Source organism: Branchiostoma lanceolatum, chromosome 17, assembly GCF_035083965.1.
Source record: "Branchiostoma lanceolatum isolate klBraLanc5 chromosome 17, klBraLanc5.hap2, whole genome shotgun sequence".
Classification (NCBI taxonomy): domain Eukaryota; kingdom Metazoa; phylum Chordata; class Leptocardii; order Amphioxiformes; family Branchiostomatidae; genus Branchiostoma; species Branchiostoma lanceolatum.
The window spans coordinates 8,719,968-8,744,585 of NC_089738.1; the positions used below are offsets into that span (position 1 = coordinate 8,719,968).

Genomic DNA, 24,618 nt, shown 5'->3' on the forward strand with positions numbered 1-24,618 from the left:
GACTTTGTTACATGAAACGATATCACTTTATGTATGAAAGACGATATGAAGTTATGGTAAACACACAGCGCAATAAGAAAGACATGCGGTGATAGCAATTGGGTCGCCAGCGTAAACGGTAATGAATAAAGCTTTCCAATGATATACAATACGAAACAATCAAGTTTCCGAACTTTTTGTGTTAGGTTTAATTTGATTATGAAAATCATTTAGAAAACACTTCACGGTGGAACCAATATCTACAAGAGACCTGTAGCCGCCTTTGCAAACCGTTTAGCTATAGGTGGCGTCGGCGTCAATTTTTTTTAGGGACTGATTATTCGCGATTTTCAACATTTTGTCGCTCCCTAAAAATAAAATTTGCAAGTGTAGGCAGGCCTCGCACAACCTACATACAGCAGCTGTGTGAGGATGCAGGCTGCAATTTAGAAGAACTGCCAAGAGCAATGGAGGACAGGGAGGACTGGAGGAGGAGGGTGATGTTCATCCGTGATACTCTCACGACAAGATGATGATGATGATGATGATGATGATGATGATGATGATGATGATGATGATGATGATGATGATGATGATGATGGTGATGATGATGAAAAATAAACGTACGTCGCAGCGCCGCCTATATAAGGCCTGCAAATGAGGCTACAGGTACAAGAAAACGGTGGCGGTGGGTACCTAACGTTAGTTGCATTTCATTCTGTAATCTGATTTGTCAAACAGCGCTTCTGGAATGTCTATGGAAGATCTCATTACCACTTCATCCGTTTACACCTTTAGTCTTTTCTTCAGAGTGGGTCTGACTGGGGGGTTGCCCGGTTGGTTACGCACTGAAATTTTGCGACACCATTTTCGAAACGTCCCTAACGAATCATCAACAGCCGGCCATGTAGTACTACGGCATTCACAGATTCAGGCTTTTCAGGGAGTTGGGGCACACAAACCCATTTTCATAAGGTGCTATTCAATAGTGCAAAACTGTAACGTTATTCATATAACGTTGACGTAATACACGCCAGTTTTTATGGGGACACTGGTGATAGCAATATGTTCAGCTGAGGGCTAGGACGACTTCATGTACTAGTATCTAGATAACTTTATTGCGCAACAATTGTACACGGTACTGCAAAGTATGGCTTGTGCATAACTACGGTTCTATATATATATCTAAGGACTAATCTACCTAATACAAGACTGTGACGTCATAGTATGGGATTGGAATGGGTTCTTAATCTTACAAACATTGGAGGAATTTAAAAATATATGTTATGTCATATAACGTTAACGTTATAAACATAACCGCATGAAGACAAAATTAACAGTAAAATTTTAACATTCTGTAAGACGTGTTCAAGAGAAACCTATCTACTTTTTTGAAGCAATATCACAGTCTTCATGATATGGGTTAATATTTCCGTTTATATAAATTCAAAGAACATTCAGGTCCCCGAAAACGTGAATGGAACGTTCCGAACTACCTTCGTTGTCACGTGACAACCTTGCGGTCTCGAAGACAGTATCGTTTGCGCTGAGGAGAATGTTGACATTTTGTGTTGAGCTTTTCCGGCTCAAATATCCTTCTACAATCGAAGTCCTTCATCTGAGACTGTTTGTCCACATTGGTGAAGAGATGTAGCTTTCTACCAGGCTGAATATGGCTCGTTTCTGTGTGAAAGATGTCTTCAAAACGTCCTTGTACCGAGTGGCAGAAGCCAAGGAACCCCCCAGATTTCAACATCGCACAGGACAACGTGAATGCGAGTGTAAATAGGGGAAAGTCTGTGTAAATATGACATCTTCTAGTTTCTTAAACCCGACGGTTTGTGAGGTGAGTTACGACGATGAGATCGCGACTGGTGGACGGGAGGTGGTGGCGGCGTACACCCGACCGAGAACAGGCGGGCTGTCTCCTCCCCGCGCCCGCCCGCAGGTGCTCCGCGACACGCCGTCCCTGTCCTTCGGAGACTACGAGGAGTATCGGGAATACGTCAAGTGTATCTACCGGGACAGCAGGCCCGTCTCACAGCTAACGTACTCCGTAAGTAGAGTCGCCAGCAAAAGAATATGGTATATAAAAGTACAAGGAGCTCGAGCACTTGTTGATATGTTTTGTGAAGGAAAAAAAATTATGAACCTGTCTCTGAAAACCCGAAGGGGTTTTCTTACTTTGAAATCACAGAGGGGTGGGGAATACAAAATTAATTTGATATCAAGAACGGTTCTGGGTTGGTGTTTGAACACCTTTTCATCTACAACTGTCACCAATGTGAAGTGAACAAAGGCAAAACTTTCCAAAAGTCACAGATTTCCTTGATTCGTTTAAGAGATTTTTCCGTGATTGGTTCGTGTCTCTGCTTTCAGGCATTATATAAAAAAAATTATGAGAATTCTTGATGATCATTAATGTCTACTAACATAATTCCACCAGGGTACATAATTCCGCCACCCTAAAAAGATACATCCAAACAGATCTCCGATCGACCCAACATCCCCCAGTATAATGCACTCCTGTATATCTAAACTGTGCATACCTGGGGGGTCCGGTGCTGCACTAGAGATCTCTTAAATCCACAGTTTTTTTCAAAGTGGCGGATTAATGTAACCTGGCGGATTAAAGTTAATGGAGGTTACATGCTCTGTATACGTATAATGATGAATTCCCAGATGTCCCTATGAAAACTGCAGTAATCTTTTCCAACTAATTGTCTTACGGCGTTTTATTATACTGGCCATGTCTAATGAGAAATGCAGCATATGCTGTTTCCAGGTGATTTTTCTTGTTTGACTCTCAACAAAGCTATAGCAGGTAAGGTTATCAACTGAAATATTTCTCATTCTTCTTCTAGCAGCTGTGTGTTGTGTATACATAAACCTTTTCAGGAAAGAATTACATGTACCGTAGTCGATACCAGAAGCATATTGTTATAGTTAAGGTGGCATTTTTGAGTGGGTTGATGCAGGTTTATCGTTTCTAATGAGTACTTTGCACAGTTGTATAAAATGTACGTATATACGTAGAGCCGTTGCTTTGTTTTATCAGCCATGTTGTACTTTCACCTGTATGACCCGTAATTGCGATACCATGATGTCAACTGTATCAATCTGGGGCTGTTTGTTTACTTAGCGTGGTTACTTGGCGTATCGAGTGGCCTGTGCGGCCATTGTTCAGATTGAATGGGCATTCACCTCTTGATACCACTGTAAGGACTGCATTTAACCTCCCACATGCTGCCTAACCCTGTAACCAATACAAATCTGATTTGATGCCAAAAAAGGCTAACCTCTAAGTCTGACTAATTGCTAGATAATGTTACACTTAAGTCTAAAGGAAATATCACCTTTCTATATAATTGATGAGAGGATATCCCTGTCCATTTGTTACTATAGTGTAAGCCCCACTGGTATTACAGCAGTTTGACAGAATCAATGGCTAGAGCTTTTAAGGTAGTAGTTACAAAATGTATGTAATAGTTTAAGTATGTTGTAGCATTGGTTTCCTTTGTGTATCTACAGACAAAAGAAGATAGGATGTTTCTTGACCTGGTTTGAAATTGACGGAATCTTCTCTTTTTTTTCAGTGGAACAGTGGCTGTCTTTTTATTTCCTTCCAAAATTGACCTTTAAAGTGGACTTAAAAAAGAACAAGAATTGAAGATCTCATAGCTCCGTGAAATATCTTTAGTTTTTGTGAATTATTCGTTATTAATATTATGAATATCTAGTTGATTCTGTCCAGTGTATTTTCCACACTGGCTCTCATAAGGCAAAAGTAATGCATCTAGCAGCGGATTGAAGACAGGAAATGGCAATTTTGACCTAACTTCCTGTCAGTGCCCCCAGCTGTCCAGCAGGTGGAACCAGCCTGTCGGGGGAATTACAAAACATGTAGGCCACTTCACTTCCTGTCGGTCTGCAATTTTCCTGTCACTCTATTATATTGAAACAACTATGAACACACAAGCACAGAAAAGAACGATATTGAAATAACTACGAACACTCAAGCACAAAAACAAACAGACATACCAAATATAAAGGTAAGAATACAATAGCCACAAGGCATTGTACTTTGCTGGAGGAAATGATACTGAAAAGCAATGAAAGAAAAAGTTATCACAGTGATACATTGGGCCTCTCCGACTTAAATGTTGGCCCGATTTACAAAACAAATACAAGCATTCAATTTCTAATGTTGATTCATATGCTAAATGGTACATTATTCTTCTAGGATCTTTTTTTTTTTCAAATCAGAAAAAAATTGAAGTGGGTAAATCCGAGAACCAAGGAATTAAATTGCAGGGGCCAAAACAAGAGTTATGTTTGTTTTTCTATCATGTGGCAAATCTCATTGTCCAGTCGAAAATCCATATCCCTCCGAATGTCTGGTAAATGTTCCACCAGTAGATTACAATCACGCATGCACACCTGGCTTTCATCTGCATAATCTATGGATTACATCTCAAAGCCCACCTGAAGCCAGTTACCACATACCACATTGTACCATCTGAAATCCTATAGCAACTGTTGAAATACTTTAAAGCAATGAACAAAAAGGCAATATGTCAAAGATTTGCATTCATCATTAGAAGAATATTTCTGCACACGTTACGGTAACCATTTTTGTCAGAATGTGTACATGGATACAGACGTTTTGATAGCTGTAACATCTGTAAGTCTCTTTTGTTATGTTACATGCCTATAGAATGATAGGGAGTGTGGATATCATATTTGTAAGGTAAATCTGAGGTGTGTACATTGTTTGTACATGATTTAATGCTGGTGTTTGAAGTCTATCTTAAGAAGTTTATAGCCCATATGACCAGAGGTTTCTTGCAATATTTTGTTGGCAAGAAGTTTGAGGCAGATACTCGTAAGTGCTACAAACAAACTTTTTTTAACTTTGAGAGCAAAGTATATATCAATCTGCTCAAGATACTCAAATATATTAATGTAATTTGCAGAAGGAAAAAAGGTTTAAGATCAAAATATGCAATTTTGCAGGATGCAAAAAATTCATGCATGGTATCCTAAATCATATTCAAAAGTGTATCTGGACGGAGATTCATTCATCCAACCGAAAATCCGTCCACCCGGATAGATTTGCCAAGTGGCAGCATAGTAAAACATAGATTCACAGATCACAATTCTTGTTGTATTACAAGAAAAAAATATAAAGATACGCTGTTGTTTGATTACCATAGCAACAGGCAGTCCTAACATATAGGTCAGTAAACTTGTTATCTTCAACGAAGGCCCACTAATCTTCCTAATGTGTCTTTAATGGTGCTAATTGATATGTACCAACCTACCTGTTCCAGGCTTGAGCACACAGAGATAATATATTGTGCCTATGGGCCACAACAACAGTTATCTGATTTCGGGGTGTTCTGTTAGGTTCTGTATGTTTACAGGTTGAGATATTTCAGAACTCAATTGAGAGGGATTATCATAACATTTGCAAGGAAATGGGAGATAAATTTTCTACATAGAATATATGGAATTCATATGTTGCTGTTTACATGTACTAGCATAAACCAATATGCAATTGTACTTTAAATTTGAAATTTTTGCAACATAATTTTCTTACCAGAGCTGAATTAGAAATAAAACAAAGGTCGCACACCAGGGGGCCCAAAATCAACATTGACCTTTAAATTTGTCTCTTCAACACCTACCCACAAACCAAATATCATCACAATCCATCCAGAGGCTTTCAAGTTCTGCTGACCACAAATATCTGGAAACACACACAGATGCACACACAGACAGACACACCAAAAACAATACCTCCATTTTTTATGGAGGTAACTAAACAATAAATATGTGATTACTAGTAATAGTGATGCTTATTGGACCTTGAAGTTATACATTTTATAACATTGATGTAATCAAGACTTTTCTCAAGGTATTTACTAATTAACTGCATATTGATTTGTATCTATTGGAATGTCCCCTTGTTCAGCACATATCTTGTACATTAGAACTAATAATAGGAATTTGCAAGAAACTACATGTAACACACAAAAGTACATAACCTGTCCCTCCTCTTACATTTAAAAGTGGAATAGCCTGGAGAAATGTTGTGCCATGTTGTCATGGTAACCTTTAAAACAGCCACAGGTGCAATCCTTGGCCCAGATGAACTGTCATAATGATGTATGATAAATAGTTTATTTGAACCACCGTTTCCAACTTTGAGTGATTACTGCTTTCTTTGTTGTACTCTTGAGAATGGTGTCACAACTTGAAAATCTGTAAACAAGTTTTCATGTTTTCACAACTAAAAAGAACAAATCTGTGAGCCTTTAGGGCAAAAATACAACTAGCTGCCTTTCAAATTCAATGGATTCAACAGCAAAATATGAAGGTGAAACATGTTTTTTGTTGCCTGTCTCAGCTTTGCTATACAAAACGTGCATAAGCACAATTTTACAATCTGCACTTGTTATTGGATAATCTCCAAGCTATGGTAAACTGAGTCTTTACCAGTGGACGTTTGGTTAGTTGACACGAAAACTCAGTCTGTCCTTTTGATGTCGGAGTACAAACACCCCACTAATCTGTATAGTTTATGTTCAGAAGCACCTATTATTGACATGTTTCCATGGCTGCAGTCAAAGGCTTGTAGTACTTCCCTGGGTACTTCATGCTTGGTTTATAGGCATGTAGTTGGCTAGGAGACAGGTTTGGACTGGAATGGCATTGCCTTGTTTTTACCGGGAGTCGGTACAGAGTGGCTTGTGTGTGCGGGCCCTGCACTCAAAACTCTAGCCTTAGGGGCACACGCAACCCAGGCCTTCTGAGAACGTATTCGCCATGAGTGGAGGTTACAGGACAGCAATAAGGAGACCATATATACCTCCCGTGGTAAGTTGAAGGCTTTGTGACTTTTAAACTTATTACTTAAGGCTTAGGTTCACATTCATATTAAGCTTTGTTGCAAAATATATACTTAGGTCAGACTCTATATTATAGGTCAAGGAAGGGCTGTTATTAGCAATGGCTCTTTTTCTTTGAATAATTGAAAGTTCTGTTTCTTTGAAATGAAAAAAAAAAATGTTTTGTGATGTAGGACAGTTTTTGTGTGGAAAAGGTGTCAACTTGTGGGATCGGGACTTTATCTGTAAATGTACATTGTACAATTATATATGATATATGATCCATGAATATTTTCATCAGGTTGGTAAGTCATAGGAAAACTGTTAAGGAAAAGTGGAGTCCATTCAGGCCATGAGAAAGTTGTTAGTTTGGTAGTTAACAAAAGGAAGGTTTTGGTTTTCCTATAAATTATATGTTTCTATGAATTACATGTGTTTCTCCAGTGCTCTATCCTGACCCTCAAATTTGTGCACTGGTAAATAATGTATAGTATGCAGGGCTAGAAATTCATTTTTGGGAATAGGTGCAATTATGCACAAACTTGGGGTGCACAACATAAAGTTAAGTATGTTAGCAAATTAAAGCTTAAAAGTTATTGCAAAAAAATTGTTTTAAAAGTTGCCTCTCTTCAGAGTTTGAGCATATTCACCCAGGATTTTGAGCCCTCGTACTATATCAGCATGTTTCTACATCTGACTTGGCCATATCTTTATCGATTTGCCACCCAGAGTGTTACAAGGTTTAAGCTGCTTTCCGCAATAGGTCAGACCAACTACAAAACATACATTGTCGCAACCCAAATCCAATCAGGCCAAGGCTTGGTACATGTAGTCAATTTGCCATGGATATAATAAGCTAGTGCAGTGAACAGTAAATACAATATCCCTGAATAGTCTTGTTACATGTACAATGTTATCAATATCAGGACTTTGAATGTGGATTGCTGTATTGTAATCAATGAATAGCTCATAGATTCAAGCTTTTTTTCAGTGGTTATTATCTATATTGGCATATATTTGTACATGAACAAACAAATTGGCAACAGCAGAGTGATAAGTTTTAACCTTTAGCACACTGAAGTAGCTGTTTGGCACCCAATTTTCTATTAGTTACAATTAGGTAGCAGGGAGAAGGTTAAAGAACTTTGATCTAATCAATAATTAAGCTCTACGTGTAAGTAAGTCCATTGGAATATTTTTCCTTGTGTCTCATGGTCTTGCAAAACAGTCCCGTCCTCCCCCCACCTGTTGAACAGCCTCGTTACAGTAATAACAGGGCACCACCCAACGCATCTGACAGACATCATTAGACCCTGGCAAATCGGCCCAATTTAGAACAATAGCAGGAGATTTACCGACAAAGGGACGAGGTGCCAGGGAACGACAGGTGCCCTGATTGATGATTGTGTCGTTTTTTATGGCCTTTTTCTGTCTTCTTTGCATTTCTTAGATCGCGGAGCCATGGAGGAGCCGTTTTTGCAGTGTATTCCTATAAGGATTGAACATGTATGTGTATTAGATGTACTAATGGTGGAAATAAGAGGTGTTAGAGAATGGTAGGGGACTATGGAAAGGTGATATTCAGGTAAGGGTAGGTCAGAGTTGGTGTGAGAGGTTGTGTCGCATCATGTATGGGAGTACAGCACTGTATTAATGCTAACTAGATCATAATTCTCCGACTCTACAGCCAAGAAACACACCCAGCACTCCGTTCATCGGTAACACACAGACAGTCCTCCACCAGCCGAATGCCTGGGAAGTCGGAGCCCGGCGAGAACGCGTCCACACCGCCCCCTGTAGTGCGACGCGCCGAGTCCCCACGGCACGCACCATGCCCGGCGCGGTACGCAGTACCCCCACGGTTCCCAACCGGGTGCCTACCAGTCACAACATCAACGCTGAGACATTCCGTAGACCACAGTGGATACCGGCTTTAAATGCTTGGGTACCTGAAACAAAACAGGTAAGAACATTTAGAATCCAGAAGTTTATGTTTTATTTCTTTGTGTTTGTATGTGTGTGTGTGTGTGTACAGGATAGCTGTGTATTGCAGGTTGACATGATGTAGAAATTATCAAATGCTAGTGGGTCCCCTAGAGACTTCCTTTTGAATAGCAGCTTGTTGATTGTTTCTTGGATAATAAGTAGAAAGTAATAGATGGATTGCCATAATTTTTTGGGGCTCAGTAGGTTATACTTAAAGAACTCAAGAATACAAGAAGAGTCTGTTCCCAGTAACAACAGGGCTGGTTGGATGCATGCCCTGAGCTTTTCTTTGATCTGCTTAGTGTTGTAAGCCGTATTGATTTGTATTGATTGAAGGGATTAAGAGAATTAGGGGATCATATAAGCCTATTAAGTTGATGGCATTGTGGGATATAACGACTTGGTGCCACTAGCAAGCACAACGAATTTTTTGATACAATTTGAAGGAAATTATGTTTGAACATCCCTGTACCAAAATTGTATAGTCATGGTAGAAAAAAAAAAGCTTTGGTATTTTCTCTTCTTTTGCTATTTAAAAGTCAATTGTTAATTGTAGAAAACAGCAATTAAAACATTTCAAAATGGCCTGATTAAAAACAAACAAGTGTTATAGTTTTGTACATTAAAGTGTTTGATAGAAAACTAATGTACCCTTTCTTTACTGTGCACATGTAGATCAACTTTTTACACACACAAAAAAACAACATTTTGGAAGATTTCTGACAGGTTGTTGGCTACAGAAATCAGAAGGTACAGATGTGTGGATTATATCCTTGTGTAAGGGTGTTTAGCGGCTCTTGTAATTTGTAATTTGTTTGTATTACCTCCACTCCAAAGTGGCCACACAATGGCCAGGATACGCTCATCTGACCCCCGACCCATGACGAGTATCGTGTTTTCTACGGCGCGACGCTCAATGGGCGGAGACAAAGGGGCTGGGGTTGGGTGTTTGTTTGAAAACATCTCCTGCATTGTGGAGGTTTATTCAGAAGGAGTTAGGGTTTCACAAGGGAAGAGGATGTGGTCACACTGTTTAACAGTATTAGATATGGTGTTGTAGAGGACTTATTTTGGGAGGTAAAGCTTGAAGGCAGTGGTTGGATAAATTTTCCACCTGTTGTGCCACTTCTTAACTATTACTTCAACAGGCCTTGGTAGGGAGGCACACAAGCATCTTTGTAATAAAAGTGCCCACTGTGCTAGTGGTTACTAGTACTGTAAAATTCATCCATTTGAATAAATTTGCTGGAGGAAAACATTGTGACATGCTAGAAATCTAGTGTGGACCTTGACCTTCATCTTCCCAAGATGTACCCACATACCAAATGTCATCACTTATCCATACAGACTATCTTTAAGTTATGTTGACCAAAAATATTTGGAACGCACACACACACACACGCACACACAGACCGCCTATAACCTCCTTGTACAAACACACAGACACACCTAAAACAATACCTTCAATCTTCATGGAGGTAGCAAAATGTGAAGGATGGCCAAGAAACCCCACAGTTTAAAAGCACCGCAATTTATATGAACTCTTCACTCTCGTGTCCTACTTCTAGTTTTCCCTATTCAACATTGGTCTTTCTTATGTTAATTTTTCTGGTCCACAAACTCTTAAATCATCGAGTTCACTGTGTGCAGTACAAAAGCTTGTTTGGGCATTGTGATGGAGTTCTGATGGTCTCTTGAGGTATCCATGGTGACTACCCCTTCAGACAAACCCATATCAACTGGTACCAGTATTTATGAGTACTTCAGTTGGGCAAAATCTGGAACGTCCACTGCATTGAAATGCAAAGAAAATGCATCCATGTGCAGGAATATTAAAATGTTATGTAGAGTCTTGCAGCAATCTTTCACAGTAAAGCTTTTCACACAATCTGTGCAAAAGTTTTGATGAAATGCCATTGTTATGATCATTGGTATGTAACGAGGTTCCAACCATATGGCACTGAATGACCATTGTGGGAGGTACATTTCCATATCTAAAAGAGCCTCAAACAGCTAAAGTGGGGCGTGTATTATTGATAAGTGTTACTGGGCCACGTTCACTTGTAGCAGGATTGTATACGTGGACGTGGGTTATGAACTATAGGAATAATCATGAATGGATATTTTAAGTATGATATAGCTACCATCATTAGGAGGAGATATGTGGATGAGGTAGGTCAGAGTGTTTTTATCTCCAAGCAGATGTTGGGGTGTTTTCTAACTGCAGTGCTGGGCCTTTCATTGTTTAGCAGCTGTTATGATACTTGGTAAGCCATGTAAGTTACTTTTTGTGAGATTGAATATTCTGTTTTTCAGAGAGAAAAGGAGTCTTCTTACATCAACTTTGTGGGTTCTGTTAGCCTGCTGGATAGGGGGATCTACCATGAGGTGAGAATATCAGCTGCTGTTATGTCTATACCCTCTTTATCTCCATTACAATAGTCGGCATGTATTCAGTAATAGGTAGTGCATGCCAGAGGATTTTTCTTGTCCCCATTATTTGATGAAATCTTGTTGCTAATGGTGGACAGCCATTTTGGCCAAACAGTCACTTTTAATTTTATGGACAAAAATGGTGTTGAACTTGAATATGAAAACATTAGAATGATTTTTCTTTGGCTGACAGATTATAGTAAACTGTAGACAGTAGAGCATGATATATATTACTAACAGCACAGTAGCAATTTCTCTGCATTGTAACTTTTTTGTAGCTGACTTTTTTTACCCCAGGTCAAAGCTGTTGAATGTCTAAATGTAGCAAAAATACATGTGACACTTCATTCAGTACTTAAGTTTTGCCTCAATTTTTCTTCAGGAACCCAACTTAGATGGAAGAGAACCGCCACAACCATGTCCAAGATTTATGACGTGAGTTTGAAAATAATGTGATTATCAACTTGGGAGATGGCAACTTTTTTTTCCAAATTTTTAAAGATCCAAATATGTTTAACTTAATGGTTTCCATGTGGTACAAAGGATAGTCATTGACAATTAGAAATATCAAGGGATTGTTCATTATGTGTAGTCTTATCACAGCTTATGTTGTTGTATGTCAATGAACAGTATGGTTATAATGATGATGTTTTTCAGCCACATGACACAGTCTATGCCCATCGGACCAGTCAATGCTGCTAAGACTGTGAAGAGGATAACCAGTAAGAGATCTCCGACGATTCCCAAGACTCCCTTCACAGGCCGCAGGAGAGAAGACCTGCTACCAAAGTCACTAACCAGACCTCCTCAAAGTGAGCTTTAGTTCTTTGATGATACAGATGATGATTTAACACTTTCATTGATCATCAAACTTTTTATATCATTTGGTGACATTTTGTCCTCACTAATCCAAAAGAGAAAGAATCCATCCCTTTGTGAGTGGATCAAAGTCTATAACAGTCCAATCTTAATGCCCGTTCACAACACTGGTGTGTATAATCAAGTCTGTACGAGTTGCAGTGTAACATTTTTTGTCTCTGGTAAAGTTTGTGGCCAAAAAAATGTTTTTTGTTCGATAACCAGGCTGCACAACACTGGGTCAAAGAAGAAAACAACTTCTTCCCCGCAAACTTTTGTACTATATGCTGACCAAAAATAGAAAAATGTTAATAATATGCAACTCATGCGGACTTGAATATACGCACAAGTATATTAAAATTTGATTGGAATTCTTGAAGATCATTGAAATCTGTTTTGAAAACAAACAAGCAAAGAATGAAAAAAACATAATCTTGTAGATGAACTGCTTTTGTGAAACATTTGTGTCTTGCAGCTGTAACATCCTGTTTTCTTCCGACAGGATTTGTGCGACAAAGAGTACCGGATTATGATGATAGGCAGGAAGTGAACGCTGAAGACGTACTTCTGGCCGTGCCTCGCTCCCCGCCACCCAGCGTACAGGACAGTGAAGTAACACGGGATGAGGAGGAGGATTTTCGACACGGAAGCTTAAGGTTATTCTAGAATCTTCTTAGTTTGATTTACTTATTGTGTATATTGAATTGAATTGAATTTCTTTATTTTGTGTACATGTACATGTATTTCACCCATAGCTGTACAAACATAAAAACAACTATGTATGCAAAAATTTATACATAATGAGTTTCTATACCCATGGCCAAAGAAAGGAGAGGGAAATGATTGAGCCTTGTTGATATCAAGATCTGTTGCTTTGGACAATAAAAGAAGCATGTCGAGGTTACTCTTGCCATGTTATGACTATGATATGAGATGCATTTATTGTTCATGCATTGATCCCACCGCTGCCACCAAGTTATGTTCTATGGTCCTAGATCCATTATATAGATCTAACAGCACAGAAATGACAGCCTCAGTGAAGAGCTGATTTCAAGCTTTATTCTGAGTGCCATGCCATATGAGGCGGAGTGATACAATCTTAATTATAGTGATTCAAGATCACAATCAATGTACCTGATGATGCTTAGGTGGCGGTTACTTATGCCTGATGTCTATCTTGAGTATGTAACACTGATACACGTTGTTGTAGAGTTACTAAAAACTGGTTTTCCTGCTACAGAGACCCTCTGTACCGTCGAGAGGAGCTGGCAGACGTGGAGAGTTTAGGACACACAGCAGGTGACCCAGAGGATGATGGGATATTCTCCATGCTGAGTGGTTACCGTGGTGATGTGGTGAAGAGCGGTGGTTCAGGTGTCAGTGGTGGCGCAGGTGCAGGTGTGAGTTCAGGTGGTAGTGACTCGGGTGGAAGTGAGGAGGAGGGGCTGCAGGTGGCAGCAGGCGCAGACACAGGTGCAGGTGGTGGGATGGGGGTGACATCGCTTGCTGGGAGTGGTAGTGTCAAAGGTAATGTGCTGCACACTAACAGTAACTGTAACATTCAGTGTCTCAGTAGAGGGTTGGGCACACTAGTGCGTATATTCAAGTCCGCATGAGTTGCATATATACAAATGTATTGACATTTTTTTGTCTCTGGTAAAGTTTGCAGCAGAAAAAATCGCGGTTTGATGACCAGGCTGCACAACCGTGGGTCAAAGTTAAAAACAACTTCTTTCCTGAAAACTTTACCTGAGCCAAAAAATGTCAAAACGCAACTCAAACAGATATGTGCACTAGTGTGAACCCCCCTTAGCTAGCATGTTGGTGGTCATAATTATCATGGTAAATAAAATGATCTTGTTACTAAAACATTTAGCTTATAGTAAAGGGTACATGTACATTTAGAATCGTGTACATGTACTTGTCCACTATGGCAAAAGAAACATTTTCTTGGCAATGTCATCACAGCCATGTACATGTGTACATTTGGATCCCATTCTAACTTTACTTTCAGGGCTGTGTTGTCAGAATTTACCCTTCCCTCCAAAAAACAACACTTTCAATAAAATTGTGTCAAAAGACATGTCAAAAAGGGAAGACTAACATTCTATTTGTTGATTGGCAAGAAAAATGTTGACTGTACTGTATATACAATATAACTAGCCATCAAAGTGTGTAACTCCTATCCACCAGGACTAGAGTTGTTACATGCTGTCCTGAAGAACCTCCTAGGCTCCACCAGTGTGGAGGACATCGACACAGAAGTGCTAAGGACGACCCTGGACAAACACCTGGAGGAATGTAACACCTGCACGCACCTGGTCAGACAGGTGGTGAGGAGCCAGCTGGGCCCCGTACCTGACAACTACCTGCTGTCTGGACTAATCAGCATTCTGCCCCTACTATCCGCAGGCATGTTGGCATGGTCACCCATTCCTGGTGCAGGGTGGTGGAGGGATCTGTCTCTTCTTTTGCAGTTTTCCAGCAAATATTTTTTTTCTTATGGCTTCATTTCCACAGAACTTAGACTGTTGTCCACCTTATGAGCCGACCATAAATGTTTTGGTCATTGAGATCAGTGAAAGGTCATTGGAGGATCTTTAAGATCATTAGAATTTGATTGGAAGTCCTTGAAGATCATTGAAATCATTGAAAGACGAGAGATCATTTGGAAGAGATCATTGAACATTCATTAACCTTTAGCACATGGAGGTAGCCGTTTGGCACCCAATTTCCTATTGGTTACAGAGTTAGGCAGCAGGGAGAAGGTTAAAAAATCGTTGAGAGAACTGCCAAAGTTTTGGAAGCTCAACGGTCTAGTTCTGTGGAATTCTTACCTACCTTCAGGCATTTTACAGGGCACAATGAAAGGAAATGGTTTGCTAACTGTTTTTACTTTGTATGAGTCAGCTTTTCTTTCAGCTCGCTCCCAGTTTTCAGGAAATGCTAAGTTCCCAAAGGATGTCACCTCAGCAAGCACACACGTACATATTTTTCCCTACCATCTGTGGGATACTTAGGGATAGAGAAGAGTACATCTATTTCTTGTGTAATCTACAACTCAGGAGGAAGTGCCAGATCCTTGCTATCCCTCCACTCAAACCATGATTGGAGCTGGGAGGGAGAGGTGGAGGGGAGAGAGAGGAAAGGTATGGAGGAGGAGGAGACAGAGGAGGGGGTGTCAGGTGATGGTGGTGGGACAGGTGAACAAACAGGTGAAGGGAGCACTTGTGGTGAAGGGCAGGTGCAAGGAACTGCTGGGGAAGTACAGAGCCTGAAGGAGGAGGAATCATTGAAAGGTCAGTTAGTAACTAGTTATTTTGCATTATATGGTAATACAATGTACATCTATCTATCAGCCTATTCATCTATTTATCCATTCATCTACCTGTCTAGATTTTGTACTCATCCATCCATCCATCTACCTATCCTTCTCACACTATCATTTTATCTGTCTATCCATGATCTCACACCCTCCTTCCATCCATGCAAGTCCATCGTCAATTTTGCAGTACACACAGCGCCATCTAGTGGCAACAATAAGAAATGCAATTTTGATGCTGTCTAAAATCAGTGCTAGTACATGTAATGCTTCATTTTCGGGAAATGTTATAACTAAAATCTCATACACTTAATTAGAGTTGCAAATTTTATCATGGCAATATTTGATATTCTTTTTGATACTTTATCATTCATTTTCACAATCAATATATAATAGCAAAATCAATATGTAGCTCCGTGTCATATTCCAGCCAGAATGACCAGCCTTTACAACAGCAGTTCTACTGAAATATTCAGATGGGCCCCATCACCTGAGGGAATAAATCAACCAATTAGACTAATCAGTAACCTTTATTTAGACTGGGTCGTCCTTGTCCACTGATCCTAGAGGTCCTGTGGGAGGTTGTTGCTAAGCAAGCTTTGTCCAGAACACATGGAAAATAACATCCTCTGACCTAGGGATAGGGACACTGTCTTAAGGGGTTTTATCTAGAAAGTATATCTAGTTGAGTTTCTGTTGTGGCTTCTGTACAAGTCCTCAGCAAAGCCAGGTATTTTTGACAATGTTATGTTTGGATAAGGGCTTCTACATCTAAAATTGGTTTGTTTTAATGGCTTGCAGCTGGATGTATTATATGTGAAATTCCTCCTTGCAAAATCAATGGACTAAATGCTATGCTGGGTGGACCTTCGTCTTTAATAGTTACAAAAATATGCCCCGTCAATGGGTCATCAAAACATTCAGATTTGTATTGACCACTTCCTGTAAAGAAAAAGCATTTATGCAGATGATAAGTTCAAAATGTGAGCAAATCTCCAAGAATTTTGAAAAACGTCATTACCTTTGATAAATACTGATATGATAATACATGTGTATGAGGGCCATTGTGATTGGATACGCATTGTATTTGTGTAAGCTAAACTATTTTCTCCCTTCTCACAGCCTTTTTTTTAATCAAAATGTTGTGAAATCTGAAATATTTCATGTGGGATGAATTTTCAAGTTGAACTCATTCTTTCACTCTAGTCCATTGTTCACCGTATTGCACAGGTTAGACGTACATTCAATTAATTTCAAAAACGGTATGAATCAGAATGAAGGACAATTCTCTGTTTTGCTAGGACACAGTTGAATGCATCAGGTATATAACGGTACAGAGCAATTGGATATGCTATGGCTAATCTTAAATTCCACCATTATGTTTCACAGCAGACAGTACAGCCAGGTCTAAGAAAGACAGAAAGGAGAGAAGACGAACTTCTACCACATCAGTAGAGGCTGAAGATAAAGTGAGTACAAATTCTGAAATGTGAAAACTGGAGCAGGACGCAGCTACCATGTGAAACATCATATAAAAATAAGGAATCAATTTTGCAACGCTATGTTGTATACAGTATCATGACTTATACATTTGATTATTTTCATCATCATCATTATTATCATCATCATTTGCAAAACGTTAAAAATTACTCACTGCTTTTTTTTTCTACAATGTTCATGGAATATTGTAGCTCTCAACATTATAGTAGTTTCTCTGTAAATTGTGCTATTTATCAAAAAGATATATCATTACTACTAATACTAGATATATTTCCCATACAAGCACGTTGCACTGTTCCTTCATTTTCCTGAAAGATTTCTGCAAGTTATTTTCCTTGTTTCATACTAGGCACCAAAATCCATAATGAAGAAGACCAAGACCCAGCCCAGAAGAATCTCGGCCCCACGTGTGACCATTGAGACGGAGCCCCAGTCCTCCATATCCCAGCAGACAGACACAGATGTGCCCACTGCTGTAGAGGACTATCCCATAGAGGAGGAGCTGGAGTCTGTGTCTGAGGTCTCCACCATTGAAGTGCCACAGCCCAAACTTATACTGGACAATAAAGGTGAGAGCACAGGATATACCGGTAGTGTACTTTGTATTCTGACTGTAATTTACTAACTATATTATATAACCGCCCTTCGGCGAAACAAAACAGCTTCAGGTTGACACTATAGATTGTATAGCCACAAATGATTGTGACTCTTTGTTTGTGACTTTTGGCTTGGTACAATGACAAAGACTTACAACTTTTGCACAACCAAAAGATGAACACTGAATTTGTACAAAGGTCTTGGTCAGATTTTGAAATATGTGCATTTTGGGCTTTAGTTCAAGGTGTAATACATATTTCTCACTCAAAGCCACTGCTTTTAAAACAATGACCATCAAAGATGTCAACGTTTCTAACCGTCCATCCATTAGTATAATGTAGTCTGTCCTCTTAGACAACGTCCTCCAAAAGTCATTCAATGGAGAAATCTGGACATAGATTTTTTCTTTCAAGGATTTTCAGCCTAGTTGCAGTCAGATAAGAGATACATGTAGTTCACTCATCCTCATGTGGTTTTGTTCACCATGGTGAAAGAAATGCTTGTCTTTATTCAGATATCTACATGTTAGTCAGCATAATCCTTAGGTTTAGAATAAGCAATCTTGTCTAGTTTTGTGGGTCAGAGATGAGTGTTGACCAAAGGTTATTTAGTCACTGCCCCACCTGAGTAAACAGCTGGAGTGGTCTTACCTGTTTTCGCTCCCATTTCCACACCACAATGTTTGTCTGTAAACATCATTGTTTTCCACTTAATGAAATCTATTTCGTGATCATTTACATATTGCTGTCTATCACAGCTTCTTACAGTATGAAATGTTCTTTTGACAAAGAACTTGTGTGATTCTTTTTAAAGTTTTAGTCCAGTGTACAGATGCAGCATTATTTTGCATCAGAAGATGATTTTTGTGTCATGAAGTGAAAGCTGCAGAGGGTTCGTCTAATTGTGGTCAGTTGTAGTCAGCTGTTGCTGTGCATACCAAGGTTTGAAGTGTTCTTTACCTAGAGCTTACTGTAAATGCAGAAATGTTCGCGGGGATTTAATTTCGCTGTAGGGAGAAAATGGAGTGTTCGCGGTGGTTTTGAGTTCGCGTTTGAAATAATAGTGGTGCTACAGTCACACAATGGAACAGCTTGTCGCGGTGGTTTTAAGTTCACGGTAGAGAGTTTACATCGAAAACCGCAAACATAAAATCACAGCGAACATTTCTACATTTACAGTATTATGTGCCATCTTTGTTTGATCACCAGGTAAAAAGAAGGGACGGGATCTGAAGTCGGAGCACGCTTGCAGACAGAAGTCTCCCAAAGTGTCGGCGGTGATTTCGTTGCGGAGTCCGAAGCCGCGAGACACGACGCTACAGGACGAGCTCCGACGGCAGCAACTGGCGGAGGAAAGGCGGGCGAAGGCGGCACAGATGTACGAGAAACTGAGGAGGAAGCCGACAGACAGAGGGGATGAGATGGAGGAGGGGGAGGACAGGGCATTACAGCAGGACTTTAAAGACTGTGAGTTACGGTAGTCTGCAAAGTGTTTTGTGTGCAGAATTTGGAGCTACATGTGTGTAACTAGCTGTAAGTTTGCCTTTTCCAGCAATGAATGCACCAAGTACACTTTTTTAGTTATAACTATTAAGAGAGAAAAAGGAATATTGTTTGAATGTATAGTTTTAAGCATCATGCTGGGAAATTGTCCAATTTGCAATGAAGAACATTTTCGATTTTGTATGCATTTCTACTCTTAGTCTACAGTTTACTGCATTACTTCTTGTTAATGAAATTTTGATTTTGATCTGGAGACCATAGCAAGAAATGAAACAGGCCGTAGGAAATAGTCTCTTCTTTTGTGTGACATGATTATTTTGTTCCAGATGGCTTCCTCTCCAAGTACTGCATCTTCAACAAGGACAAACTCAGGATGTACCGTAAAGCCTTTGATGCTGTAAGTACACCATCTTAAATTGATGGCATGGAATTTCCCTAATCTGCACTTTCTACTAGAAGATTTTTTGTCAACTCTTGATTGACTGGTAGTCAGCACTTTCTTGCCAATTTCACTTTTAAGTTACAACTTTTATAAGGAAAGAAAATTCTATTTTCTATTCTCACTGTAATAAGCAAAGAAGCAAAATAGCTTTGAATGTAACTGCAAAAACCATGCTGCTAAAGTTGGTATCAAAGATGCCTTCTATCATTCATAAAGCCATATACACAGTGACTCTTTGGAATTTCAAAAGAATGATATGGTACTGGTAGGGTTATGGTATTGCACTGTATTGCCATGGACTGCATTGAGCTGTTGATTTCAGGTTGATGAAGACAAGGATGGGTACCTGTCAGGTCCAGAGGCTCTGATGGCCCTGAAGGGTGTGGTGTACTCTGGCTCACTCAATGATGCAGAGGAGTACTATGTCTACAGGGTAAGGACATCACTCTCTTCAATATATCATAACAGTTGTTCCATTACTTTGATATAATCTGATTGGAAAAATACAACTCTAATTAAAAGTGTAGAGATTTAAGTTCCCAGCAGCAATGCCTTTATTCTGTAGGAACATTGGTTCAAGAGACCATTATTCAAATTTTTGACGGTGGCGCATACAAAGCAAGTTTGAAATATTCTATCAAAGCCCAGGGTGTACCATATTTAGTACAGTGGTTTATATTACTCAGGTACTCTTGTGGTCATGTCAATTCATCAGGTTACTGAAATATGAAAGTTTCATGAGTACTAAATATAGTAATGCTTATTTTCACACTGCTTCTTGTAATGGACAATGAAGATTTGTCCACAAGTGAGTACCGGTATTCTTGCTTTTATTATGTTTCGCCAACGAAACATATTGTTTTTGTAAGGTTTCTTCTCCTTCTTCTTCTTCTTCTTCTTCTCCTGTCAAACCTTGAAATCGCTTCTTCTCGGTCGTCCGTCGACCAAATTAGCTGAAATTTGGTATGCAGGTAGAGTACGTGTATACCCCTAGACCCTTTTAAAATTTTTTTGATATAAGTTTTTAAAATGATTTTATGGAGGTTTTTTGGTCATTTTCAGACAAAAGTCGCACATGATGGCCTCCAGTGCCGTGGTGTTGAAACCTGAGGACCTCAAATTTGGTTTAGTTGTGCATTGGATATTTACCCAAAGGACCCCATTATTTTTTTTGGCATACACTACTTCAAAATGATTTATTTTGCAATTTCTTGATGCAATTTTTGGTTATTTTCTGTCGGGGCCAGCAAGAACTAGGTCATACTGTAACATAAGCCCTCCTACATGTCTGGGACTTAAAACCAAGCAGATGTCAGGGGGTACCTCTACTAATGGTATGACAGAAAGTTATATGTACCTTATGTTACATGGTACGGATGTTATATTTGAGATGTAGGTACCTATAGGAAAGGTGACTACACCTGACAATTACTTATGCTAATGAGGACCTAATTCGCATAATGTATGCATAGAGTTGTATGTCCCTTACCGTAAATGCTGCGGATGTCATCTTTGAGATGTAGGTACCTTTAGGAAAGGTGAATGCACCTGGCCAAAAATTATGCTAATGAGGACCTCGTTTACATAATTTATGCTGAAACTTGTATTTCCCTTACCGTACAAGCTGCAGATGTCATATTTGAGATGTAGGTAGCTTTAGGAAAGGTGCACACGCCTGGCCATGACATATGCTAATGGGGACCTCACTTGCATAATTTATGCATGATGTTGTATTCCCCTTACTGTAAAAGCTGTGGATGTCATCTTCTACATGTAGGTACATGTAGGAAAGGTGAAAGCACCTGGACATAACTTATGCTCATGACGACCTCATTTGCATAAATTATGCAGAAACTTGGATTTGCCCAGGAGTTATTTTTGGACAGCCCACTTCTTGCATGAGGAGTATGGGCGAAACATCCTGAATTTGCTCTTAAAGCAAATGACGGCCAGTCTAGTTTTTTTTATTTTCTGTGACAGGATTTGAATGTTCTGTTTTTCTACTTCAAAAATTAAGAATTGCAGTACACCATCAGAATCTTGGTGTTGGGTGACTCTTATTCTTTAAGAAAAATTGTACTAAGCAGTTCAATGTCGTATTTGGGATATTCATGTATGTGTATGTTGCTAAGACCATTTTACCGAAAAGGTTGTTGTAGAATCTTAGCAATGTTTAGTGCTGTCTTAGACTCGCTGAAAAGACTTCAAAGATGACTATGCCTCAACAGAGTATTAGAATATTGGTATGAGCTATGAGGGATTTTTCTTACTAACACCCTCCTTGTTTGAACAGATACTGGAGTTAGCAGACTACAAAGTAACGGAGGGAGCAGACTTCAAGTTGTTTGCTGTGATGTCAGCTCTTTCTCAGAGAATAGCTTCTCTAGAGTAAGTCTGGAAAACCTTTCCTCTCTAATGATTGTTCAATCAAATAGTATCAGGATGTTCAAATAACATGAAATATGGGTTTGATATGTATGTACTTTACTGGCAAAAACCTTACTGGCCTGACCCTGTCAAAATGTACCTCTTCCCTCATGACCTCAATGAAAAGTGGCCTGCAGGCCGATTTGAGCTTTTCATTAAAAAACAAAATTAAAAAAAAAAGACAGCTGAATTTTGTGTAATAAAATGAAATGAATAAGATTGAATAGTTTGAATGCATTGCATACTAGACTTTAAGTTTACTGTCTAATGTGAATGTCTGATTTTTCTTTTTCAGCAATTTTATGAAAGATCTGATCAGAAAACTGGACTTCAAATCTCTGGAGTACAAGATGTTTCGTCTAAAGGTTTGTTAGATCACAGAAGATCTCATATTCCTCACATCTGTATCATAACTTCTCTCTGTGCACTCACAATACAGGCACAATTTGCCACATTTTGGAGGGCTTTCACTTACACTTTCCATGGTGCTGATATGCCTTCCAATGGTTGTCCTTTGAAATCCCAGAAAATGCTTGCTTTTTAAACACACCAATCAATATGTGAACAACCACAAGTGCCCATTATCTTTGCAACAAAAGCCAAAGAGAGTCCAATGTGTTCCTTGTTGTTACAATTTTTCTGTTTATGAATGCATTAGAAGTTTAAAAGTGATAATTTGACATGTTTAACTGCCTTGTATGTTGCCTTCGAATTTTCTGTGTTAGCAGTAGAATCTATCCTAGGATATGTTTTGTTTTTATTTTTATGGTCCCACCTGCTTTAACTTACTGTAAAAAAACAAGAACCAAGAAATGGACTTGGTGTAGCCTATGGGATGAAATATTTATTAATAAGTATCATTTCCCTAGCCTGGTGTCCAAACTAATAATAGTGGCTGTGTCTCTTTGTCCTCTCCGCAAACTATTTGCAGATAGAACAAAAATACTTGCAGCTATAATAGGTTTGGATGCGAAGCTAAAATTTCTCATCTTTGTTATTAACCATAACGGCCTTCCATTTCAGCAACTGTTCCTGTGTAATGTGGACCCCTCGTCCAATCGGATTCCCCTGGAACATCTCATGTTGGAGTTGCAGGCAGGGGGGGTCAGCATGGCGCACCAGAACGAAGTCCGGGCTGAGCTGGCTCACCTGGATAACCTTGACCTTCTGGACTTCCTGGCTTACGTTCCTCTCTTTACCATGATCCACCAGTCCGTAGTCAATAATCCTTTTGATAACCAGTGGAATAAATAGTTTAACGCTTATCAGTTGTAGAATGTCTACTAAGATGATTTTGCTCGGTCACCTATATCTGCAACACTGAAAAAAATGTGTCTGAAGCATTGCTGTCCTCAATTTTTTCTGTCTGTTTGGTAGTACTTTTTTCTAACGATTAAAAAAAAAGAGGGATTTCCTTGCTGCTGAATATTACTATTAAAGGCCTGGTTTATTTGGGAAAAAAATGTGTCATATGTGCAGCATCTGTGAAGGGGCTTTAGGAGAAATTTGTTCAAATATTCCATTAAAAGTTAAGGTCCATTTTTAATGTCTGTATGTTACATGTATGTTTTACAAATTACTTACAGTAGTTGAACATGAGGATAACAAATATCCTCTGAGCTCTGATCATCAGACCACTGAAACTGTTTGTTGTCAATGCAGTTCGGAACTCATAAATTTTGGACATATTGAAAATGTTTGATGGTTTGAATTTCTTGTCATGCCCATTTTTTTCGAATACAATCATAAATCATATCATATAAACAAAACAAATGTACTATCTTTTTATATGTGCCTACTGGGGAAAACCGAAAAGGCTCTGGTCATGACATCTACAACCTTGTTATCATATTTTCTGGATTAACGTACGCACACCCGATTTGGGGCTGGTTGTAGACAAATCTGCAGGACTGAAACTTGAGAAAACTCAAAGTATGCACCCCTTCACCTATCTTGAACACATTATAAACTTGACAAATTAAAATTCATGATGGTGTTTCTTCTCTTCTCCCCAGGTAATTAAATGGTAATTAAATACATTGTATTTTCTTCTTGCTACTCAGTGGAAAATGTGAGAAATGCATTTTATTTGTAAATATTTGCAATACTTCAGGATATATCTTTATTGTTATTACATTTAGCATGTTTACAGGGAAGTGAATGGGGCACATTGTTTATGAAAATAATTTCAAATATACATGTAATGTCATTTATATCAGTGAAAGACTCTGGCAAGAAAATAAATGACCTTGTTGCATGTTTCAGTTGGTCTTGTATATTCTGTATCAAAGAAACATGACATTGTATATCTAGCTATTATTGGGAAAATAATTATTGCTCACTTTGTGAAACATGACAATAAACTGTGAACAAATGGACGTAGGATCCTGTCTTTCTGTCTAGTCCCTTAAATCAAATGATAAATTATTGTTTAAATGTAGGTTGTCACTGAGTTCTAGCGGAAGCCATTTGACATTCAGATAAAGGCAAGGAGTGGACTCACATTGTAGGTGAAGTTTTTTGTTCGATGTCAAACACGAACATGCCTACTTTTGCTCGGTGATTCGCCCTGGGTATGCTTGACACTTTGACTCAGGTAAGCACCAGCATTCCGAAAGAATAAACTATGAAATATTGTCTCTGTGTGGTTTACATGTACATGAACAATGACAACACATC

The 24,618-nt window shown here is 39.0% G+C and overlaps 1 protein-coding gene across 3 annotated transcripts; it reads left to right on the forward strand.

Moving 5' to 3' along the window:
• The first annotated feature begins 1,467 nt into the window (after positions 1-1,467).
• Positions 1,468-24,315, forward strand: LOC136422798 (uncharacterized). Of its 3 annotated transcripts, none has more exons than XM_066410680.1 (16): positions 1,468-2,035; positions 8,560-8,835; positions 11,175-11,246; positions 11,674-11,726; positions 11,949-12,103; positions 12,652-12,805; positions 13,390-13,676; positions 15,215-15,448; positions 16,864-16,940; positions 17,321-17,540; positions 18,777-19,034; positions 19,397-19,467; positions 19,835-19,945; positions 21,806-21,900; positions 22,235-22,304; positions 22,963-24,315. In XM_066410680.1, the coding sequence occupies exons 1-16, from the start codon at positions 1,787-1,789 to the stop codon at positions 23,191-23,193; spliced, it is 2,613 nt and encodes an 870-aa protein (XP_066266777.1). In that variant the 5' UTR covers positions 1,468-1,786; the 3' UTR covers positions 23,194-24,315. The 3 variants fall into 3 exon arrangements, with proteins under 3 accessions (XP_066266777.1, XP_066266776.1, XP_066266779.1); XM_066410679.1 differs by having other exon boundaries at positions 1,469-2,035; positions 16,861-16,940; XM_066410682.1 differs by lacking the exon at positions 1,468-2,035 and adding an exon at positions 8,290-8,378 and having other exon boundaries at positions 16,861-16,940.
• The last annotated feature ends 303 nt before the right edge of the window (positions 24,316-24,618 follow it).

Bases quoted from the DNA above. Each gene is read 5' to 3' on its own strand.
- LOC136422798 (XM_066410679.1), top strand. From the start codon at position 1,787: ATGACATCTTCTAGTTTCTTAAACCCGACGGTTTGTGAGGTGAGTTAC. The intron at 8,836-11,174 runs GTAAGAACATTT...TCTGTTTTTCAG, and splicing joins GGGTACCTGAAACAAAACAG to AGAGAAAAGGAGTCTTCTTA. The intron at 16,941-17,320 runs GTGAGTACAAAT...GTTTCATACTAG, and splicing joins CAGTAGAGGCTGAAGATAAA to GCACCAAAATCCATAATGAA.